At 37.4% G+C, this 9,366-nt stretch overlaps 2 protein-coding genes across 2 annotated transcripts; one reads left to right on the forward strand and one right to left on the reverse strand.

Annotated features, from left to right (window-relative positions):
- Positions 1-490: 490 nt before the first annotated feature.
- Positions 491-2,313, forward strand: LOC110729556 (probable membrane-associated kinase regulator 5). Its single transcript, XM_021909297.1, has 2 exons — positions 491-1,745; positions 1,871-2,313. The coding sequence occupies exons 1-2, from the start codon at positions 848-850 to the stop codon at positions 1,942-1,944; spliced, it is 972 nt and encodes a 323-aa protein (XP_021764989.1). The 5' UTR covers positions 491-847; the 3' UTR covers positions 1,945-2,313.
- A 1,362-nt stretch (positions 2,314-3,675) lies between these two features.
- On the reverse strand, positions 3,676-4,056 carry LOC110729465. The gene has a single exon (XM_021909197.1). The coding sequence runs from the start codon at positions 4,054-4,056 to the stop codon at positions 3,676-3,678; it is 381 nt and encodes a 126-aa protein (XP_021764889.1).
- Between the last annotated feature and the right edge of the window lie 5,310 nt (positions 4,057-9,366).

Genomic DNA, 9,366 nt, shown 5'->3' on the forward strand with positions numbered 1-9,366 from the left:
AATTTTCAGATTTCATACTACTATTAAATTTTACACTATTTTTGATAGTTTCTAAGCATAACCCGAAATTTGACCCAAACTCGACCTGCTGGCCCGAATTGTCACCCCTAGTCAAGGCGATATTGGGGGAGCAACTCTTGGTTTGGCTTAGTTGATCTCACGTGCAAGAATGAATACATGTTTTAAAGGTTTTCGGTTGGGAGCAAAGCGACTGTTGCAGGCCATTCAATTTACATAGATTCATCTTTTATGGTATGTATGCTTAGAGAAGACATGGTTAAATAGACCTTTACTTGGTATAACATCCTCAAGTTACAACAATAACAAGTCATATCTCCATTTCATCACGACAAATTTTAGCTTATTATCCTTTAATAATAGACGACAGCTAGCGAACGCCTAAGGTGTTGGATAAGATAACTAAGAGTATGAATCACATTGATTAACACGTAATTGTGTCATGCGTTTTAAAATTACTATCATATAAGAAGAATTTAAAAATATTTATCTAACATTTTAAGACGTTTGTTAATAAGATCCTTAATACTCGGTAGAAATATTCTTTATAGTTTAGTTATGTCTAATTAAGTAATTAACCTCACATATTTTTTATTTTTTTAAAAAAGGGTCAAACCAAAGAAAAAGAACGAGGAAAAGTATCCCAAATAAAAAAGAAAAAAAAGAGAGAGAGATACTCCTTGTTTCTCCCCTATATAAAGACTCCCCTCCACACTCCCCTTCCCTACACGGCCATCAAAAAGCAATTCAAAAAAACTCTCTCTCCTGTCTCATTCCTTCTCAAAGTTCAAACAAAAACCATTTGACTCAACAACAAAAAAAACCTAAAATGGAGGTTTTAACAATGCTCAAATTCTGGAAATCAAACACTTCTAAAGTCGCCGCCGGAACCACCGCTAGCGACGGCGATAGCGCTGAAACAATCGCCGATTCCATCATTTCCGACCATCTCACCGAGCTAAGCGACGACGATGACGACGACTCTTTCTTCGAATTAGAGCTCACTCTACCTTCTTCTGACTCCAAATTTTCTCTCTCCACTCCTTGCTCCAAAGATTCACCAGAAAACTTCTATAATTGTGTAGAAGAGAAGGAATCTGAGAAGAAAATTAAGTCCAAACCTCAATCTCCGATTTCGATTCTACGCTCAGCTTCTCCGAAGCTTCGAGTGTTTATGTTCGGAAAATTCAATAAGAAATCGAAGCGTGTTGAGGATGTGTTCGAAACGGAGAGTGTTTCTTCGATTTCTTCTCCAAAACGCAGCAATTCAAGCTTATTAACTGTGAAATTCCGAATTGAAGACGGTTCAATCGTTCCGAAGTTCACTCGGAGTGGAAGCAACAACTCAAGCGTTTCCAGCAGTCCGAAGATCGAGAAACAGAGCTCCGACGCTTTCGTAGAAACGTCGAAACGTTTCTCAAAAGACGTCGTTCTAAAATACCTAAATCTGATTAAGCCTAAAACCTCGAAAAAGGTTAGCGACGCCGAGAAATTCGTCGCTTCTCCGACTAGACCGTCGACAACGACGCCAATTCCTTTGATTAAAAAGGAAGAAAAGCAAACCAGTCGATTCAAAGCAAAGAGTAAGCATCTAGGAAAGAGTAAATCATCTTCAGCGATGATCGGAGTTCCGTCGCCGGCGAGTTTTCCGGCGAAAAACGACCATCCTTGCGACGGCATTGAAGGCGCTATTCAACACTGCAAACGATCTCTCACCACTTCTAAAGGTAGGATAGTTGTAATGTAATTTTGAAAATACAATTGTTGATAAATTTAAATTAAGATTAATTAAATGTAATTAGAGTGAGTAATTTGAATTTGAAACTAATGAAATTTGTTAATAATATTGCAGGACATTCGTCGTTATCGAGATGTAGCAGTGATCCATCACATGAGAAGTCAATTCAAGTGTCAGAAAAAATCTGAAGAACAAAAAAAAAAGCTGATGAAATGATTAGATTAGTGGTGATGCCTGTAAACTTTTGTTTGTTTGTTTGGTTTGAGAGTGAGAAAGAGGCGGGAAAATCTTTCTCCCAAAACATAATTAATTAATTAATTAGGGTTTAATTTAAAATGATAATTAGGAAATACAGTTTGGTGAATTATCTCTGTATTTGAGGGAGAAATTTACAAGGTTTTGTTTGGTGAAATTAGAGAATAGAAGAGTAGTTTGTTAGGAGTGATGATGATGATGACCAGTGGATGAGTGACGAGTGAGCTTAGGTCACTTGAGTCGTCTTGTAAAGCTTTTAACTCTGTTTTGTTAATGATGATCATAATGAGCTTTTGTATATACGAATTATCTCTTTTTGTTTTGGAAATGGAGCGTCAACTATTCTTTCAAGTCCGTGATACAGCATTGCATTTTAATGAGACATATGACTTGAGTCACAAACTCACACTGCCGAGTACCTTGTATTCATCATACATGTAGAGTAAATATTTTGAACGGGAAATTTCACCATATACCACTGAGTTTAAGCATAATTCACCGTATACCACCAAAAACTTTCTAATACACCATATACCACTCAGTTATTGTATATTAACACAAAATTCCCTTTTTGCTAACTGCCGTTAGTCTGCCGTTTGGGGGACTTTACTAATTCAACATATACCATTAATTTATAAGTAATTTCACCATATACCATGTAGTTTAAGGTTAATTCACAGTATACCACTTTTTTAAAACAGTAACTTTTTTTGAAAAAAATAGCCGTTGCACATTGATAACGGCTACTTTGTCTATATAAAAGCTGGGTGTGAGGGATTCATGTTTCAGGTCACTCTTCTAAACACATTTGCAAAGATGTCCACACACTCGAAATCATCGTCGTCCGGTTTTGTAAGAGTGCCTAACAAAGCGTGTTCTTGTGGTAGGAAGTTTGCAATACGGAGTTCTGAATCGGCAAAAAATCCGCAACGGTTGTACTATAAGTGTGATGTGTGTGACACATTTAGATGGTGCAAGGGCAATGTCGAGCAAAATGTCCAATCAGGTTATGAAAATCAAAGTAGGGGAGGGATAGACACCCAATACTATGGAGATGAGAGGTTGTTGAAGCAAGAGTTGAAGGACCTCAAGCGAAGAGTAGTAAGGCAGCAAAAGATAGTTGATCTAGCAATAAAAATAGGAGTACTTATGTTTTTGTTAATTGTATTTGTAGCCTTGAAATGATTAATGTAAACAAAGTGCATTAGTTATATGTAGCCTTGAAATGATTATTGTAATCAAAGTACATTATCATTCCAAAAATTATGGCCACATAATTGTGCATTAACACTTAAGGTCAAATAGTAATCCCTAAAAAACAACCAAGTACTTAACAGTTTGTTGAGCAAAAAACCAGAAACTTAACCAAAAATTTTAAAAATTATCCTCAAACAAAGTTGACACATCATGCATGGCAGCTTCAAGGTTGCTGACTGTCAGCCTTTCTCTTCCTCCCCCTTCCTTTGGCTTGCTGTGAAGAGGTTGCTGCATCTTGTGCCTTTTTTGCTGCTTCCTTCCTTGCCTTACAGGTTAAGGCATTGTGTCCCAATTCCTTGCAAACACTGCATTTGTTGTTCTTGTGCCTCTTTCCTTTTCCTTGCTTCATGAGGGGCTCTTCTTCTCTTCTTAGCTGGTCTGCCTGCAGTTCTTTTGACAGTTGGTGGTCAAATTTCAGGTACATCAAATGCAGGCCAATGAGTAGAATCAGCCATAGGGTGGATATGGTCTCCATAAGTCATCTTATATGCAGCCCCCTTGTAGTATGGTGACACAAAATCTGTTGGCTGTAGTCTCTGGCTGTAGATGACCCTAAGACCATACCTGCATGGTATCCCTAATCCCTGCCATTTCCCACACCCACATGTCATAGTCTGGAGTGTGACAGGGAACTTGACATGGCCATCCCTGACTTCAAACTCTCTCCCACCAGCTGCTGTTACATGGCACAACCTTGACTCTTCACTTCTTGTCTCCAAAACCTCTTTAGCATGTTCTGTCAGCTCATTAGGGTCCATGTCAATTGCTTTGTCAAACCTGGAACCCATTCTTTTCATGCACCAATTCCTGACAGCTGGTTTAGTTTTTGAAAAAAAAAACAAAAAAAAAAAACAAATACAGCACAAACAAATTCACGGATATCAGAACAAGAAATAAAGTACCAACTGAACTCATGAAATAAAGTGTCAGTTAATACCTTCCAGTAAAGTGAACACAGGCATGTCTCTGTTGTCCTTTGTAACTGAGTTGAATGACTCAACAAAGTTTGTTGTGTTATGATCACAACAAACAACTCTATCAAACTTGTGCCTAGTCCACTGCTCTTCAATATTTGTCAGGTACTTAAATGCTGCTGCATCATACTTCTTTATCTTTGACATTGCTTTGTCATACACATACTCATTATAGGCACTGGCTGCAATCCAAAATAGCTTATGGAACTCTGTCCCACTCCATCCAGCAGTCTTGCAATTTGAGTACAGATGCTGACAACAGACTCTCCTTGTTGCCCTTGGGAACACTTCAAAAAGGGCTGGTTCAACACCCTTCAGGAAAGATTAAACACTTGGTTAGTGGTCATTCACATAAGAGAAGAAAAGTTGAATTACAAAAAAAATCAAGACACTAACCCTCATCCTGTCACTTATAAAAGTCCAATCTTCCTTCTGGCAACCATTCTGGGCAAATAAGTGTCTTAGGTTTCTAAAGAAATAAGACCAGCTGTCTATGCTCTCTGTATCCACCAATCCATAAGCTATTACAAAAATTTTATTGTTACCATCAATGCCTACTGCAGTGAGCATAATTCCTTTGTAATACCACTTAGATGTGCACCATCTATCCCTATAATGGGTCTGCAACCACTCAAGAACCCTTTCACCTAAGCTGCAAAAGAGAAGAAACATGCCTTGAATTTGGTACCATTAACCCCATTGTCAGTCCATGTGATCAGAGCATGTGAGCCAGGATTTGTGGCTTTAATCATCTCTGCATATTTTGGTAAAATTGCACATGACTCTGCAAAACCACCATGAATTTGCTCCCTGGCTAAACACTTCACTTTATAAAACAATCTGAGCTTCACTTGGATCCTAAACCTTTCCAGACACATTCTTTGTAATGATTCAACTGGAGTCTCTGGGTTTGCCTATAAGTCTTGCCTCAACTGTCTACAGAGCCATGCTGAAGAGACCATGGGGTTCTCTTCCAGCCTCCCACAAGTACTATGTTCACCTTCTAGCTTCTTAATAGCCCAGCTCACCTTATCAACAAGAACTGCTGCATGAATCCTCCAATTGCAGTCACTGATCAGACACCTAGCTGTATATCTGTAATTATCAGCATAGTCAACTGACACTGCAAAGCCTTCTTGTATGCAAAAATCTCTGAATACCTCATGAAATTGTGTTTTGTTTTCAAAGATTAACCAAGGTTCTAGCTGAATTGACCCAAATGGTAAGTTAGCCCAAACCTTGCCATTTCCGTACATCTTGTCCAGAGCATGAGATCCATCTAGGTAATCTTCAAATGTCTTCTCTGGTATGTTATCAGCTAGGTCATCCTCTTCCACAATGTAGTCATCATCAAGGTTCAAGTCCATCTCCATATCACCCCCATCTTCAGAAAATTCATAGTCATCATCATCACTATCATCAAATGGCCATGGATCAGACTCACTGTCAGTTTCTTGAACAGGCATAGGTTTTTTGCTCCTAGTATTGATTTCCCTCCCTCCTCTTTTGTTTTTCCCAACCTCAACACCATACTTCTTTGCTGTGCTTCTAGGCACCCTCCATTCAGCTGGTTTAACCCTTGTTTGTTCTTTAGGCTTTGCTGCAGAACTAGAAGCACCCCTAGTTTGGGTTGGTTGCCTTGATGCAGCTGTATTTGGTTGAGGTGGTGGTGGGGGTGGTGGTGGTGGGGGTGGGGGTGGTGTAGGTTGCCTGGGTGGGGGTGGTGGTGTAGGTTTCCTGGGTGGGGGTGGTGGTGTAGGTTGCCTGGGTGGGGGGGGGGGGAAGCATGGTGTGTTGGTGTTGTTGGTGGAGAAGGGTGCTCTTGAGAAACATTTGGTGGAGATGGAGGCTGAGTTGGTTGAGTAGATTGTGAAGGTTGGGTTTTTTTCTTCCTTGGAGTTACTTTTTTCCTTCTAGGATTTTTTTTGGGTGGTGATGGTGTCTTACTTTTTTCATTTGAGGGTTGACATGGTTCATTTTGTGAAGGTTGAGGCTGAGAATCTCCTGGAAATGACTCATCAGCTGTTGTAGTGTGGAATACCCTCACATATTCAAGCACATCATCTTCTGCATTCACAACAGGGACCTCTACAGCAACAGTATATGGTACTTGAGCATTAAGCTCCTCCTCAACTTCTTTAGCCTCTGCATATTTCCTTCTCTCTTCCTCCTTCTGCCTAATTTGGTCAGCCCTATTCTTCACAGTTCTAGCCCAACTAGCTTCTGCAGACTGAAAGACAACAGATGGGTTTTGTGTCTCTTCTATGAACACTTCAATTTCATCCTTCCCTTCATTCCACTTCCACATTTTCAACATTGCCCCATCATCCATTAACTCTAGCTTACGATTAGTTCTAGGTTTACTCACAACCAAAGTGAAGTACTTAGGGAGGAAAACATTCTGCTTCACTGAATCCTCAAACATATACTCAAATAACTCCATCAAATTTGTCTTATCAGTACCATCTACCCTAACATCAAAAGTACCACCTGGCCAACGAACTAACAACCAAAGTGCACTCATCCTATTCATGAATAATACACAACAAAAATTAACAACACACACCAACACATCATACAAAACACATCATACTTAACAACAAACTTACTTATAAATCGCATGCAACACATCATTCGCACATAATAACATAACAACCACACTCACATAATCAATGTCGAACAAACCCTAACCCTAACTCAATTTCGCAATAAACAGAAAAATCAGGCCTCGAAAAACAAATTGAAAAGGATAATTTTACCTTCAGAAAGCTTGATCGTGCCCAGGTGCGAATTACGACCGAAATTCAGTCAAGAACAACTTCCTCTCTCTCAAACTTCACCAAGTTCGTTCTTTTTCCAATCACAAGCCCCAAATTGAAAACATACTGGCAACGTCGACCTTGGATCGATGAAAGTTTGAAGCTTTTTGATTGATTTTGGGGTTCGATTTTAATGGAGAAGAACAGAGAGAAGCTTCAATGGAAAGGGGAAATGGGGGTTCAATTTTTTCAAACTAGAAAACTTATGTTTGGGGGAGTCAACCCTATCAATGGCGCCAGTTAGATGTATAAGGGCATAATAGTAAAGTCCCCCAAACGGCAGACTAACGACAGTTAGCAAAAAGGGCATTTTGTGTTAATATACAATAACTGAGTGGTATATGGTGTAATAGAAAGTTTTTGGTGGTATACGGTGAATTATGCTTAAACTCAGTGGTATATGGTGAAATTTCCGTATTTTGAAATTATATCACGAGATACATTAAACAAAATCCACGAGTACAAGTTATAATATACGATAAGGAGAACGTGAATGCTATTAAAGTTAAAATGTATTATATAAAAAAAATTGAAATACGTATTCTAGTAAATAAATAAGGAAGAATTACGAGCAAGTGAAGAAAGTATAGATAAATTAGTTATGAGTTGAGTTGATGACCACAAGTGATAAAAAGTGGGAGCAACAAACAAATTACCACAAATTGGCTAATAAGGCATTAGTTATAATAGTAATACGTGGTCCTCCGTGATATATTCCTTTCTCCATGAGCCTTATTTTGGGTGAATGCAAAGTTATGTATGGGAATTGGGAATGGCAAGCTAAGTTCGTTCAAAAGCTTTTCCTTATGATTGTTTTTATGCATTTGATGCTTCGATTTATGGATTTTAACTTTACTACTGAGCTGAGCTGAACTGAACTGAGCTGAACTGAGCTGAGCTAAACTGAACTGAACTGAACCGAACTGAATTGAACTGAAATGAATATTTTATAAGAGAAGGAAATTAGGAGCTGAACTGAACTGAATTGAACTGAAATGAATATTTTATAAGAGAAGGAAATTAGGAGCTGAACTGAATTGAACTGAACTGAACTGAGCTGAGCTAAACTGAACTGAATTAAATTGAATTTCAATGTAAGAGAACAGACCCTTAATATACGAAGGTTATTTAATAGGGAATAATTCATATAAAAATAGTGCAGTTACTCCTTTTAGGATATAGTACATGTGTATACTCTTAAGTACTCCGAAAAATATAACACTAAGGCCCTGTTCTCATTGCCTGAACTCTGCTGAACTGAACTAAACTGAATTGAGCTGAACTGAACTGAATTGAACTGAATATTTTATAAGAGAAGGAAATTAGGAGTTGAGTTGAACTTAACTGAACTGAACTGAGCTGAACTGAATTTCAACGTAAGAGAACATGCCCTAAGTCGCTAACATAACATGGTATAAGTTATATTAATTTTTTCCATTCTTCTTATTGCATACTATAGTAAGAAGATTTAATATGATTATACAACTTGATTGATATAAATCAGTAAATCACCAATTAAGGTCAATTTGCAATTTATGAATAGTATTATGACTCATAGTGTAATTTTCTTCTTGAAATAGTTTGTACTCTGTACTAAATAATGGTTTTCTTTCTTTTATTTTGTACAATTAATATATGTATTGATTAAATAAAAAGAGGAAATTCCCCAAGTTCTATTGCTGAAATACATTCAATTGTTAAAATAGAACAGATAATTCTTCTTGTATCAATTCTATTACTCCTAATTTCTTTATTGAGCATATATGCCTAAAATAACTTTAAGGGAAAAGCAAATTTTAATTTTTTGGCATGAAAAACAAAAGAAGAGAAAGGGTAAAAGAAAAAGAAAAAGAAAAAAAATAAAGAAACTTGGTCAATCTTTTGGAAACCCACTTTTTAAAGCTCAAAACTCACTCTTTCCAACTTACATCAAATCCTTAATTTTTCCCGTAATATATATATATATATTTTCTTTTTCTAAAATATGATAAAATTCTTATTCTTTTTCTCTTTCTTTTACCTTTTCTTTTCCTCCACCATACTTATATTTTAATTGATTTTATTTTTAACGTCAAGCTGGGGTAAAACAACGAAAAAGAAAACATAAAGAAGAGAAAGAATAAATTGAATTTGTTGAAAGTCATACTGTACTCCTGTAGCCTGTTCATGCTTCATGGTCATATCACTCATATGCATAGGCTACATTGCCTACATAGCTAGCCTTGAACTTTCTGATGTAATTGAATCAACTCACTTATGCAAATTTCAATTAATACCGTTTTTGTACTCACGTCTCAATATTACC

Source organism: Chenopodium quinoa, unplaced genomic scaffold (assembly GCF_001683475.1).
Source record: "Chenopodium quinoa cultivar QQ74 unplaced genomic scaffold, ASM168347v1, whole genome shotgun sequence".
Classification (NCBI taxonomy): domain Eukaryota; kingdom Viridiplantae; phylum Streptophyta; class Magnoliopsida; order Caryophyllales; family Amaranthaceae; genus Chenopodium; species Chenopodium quinoa.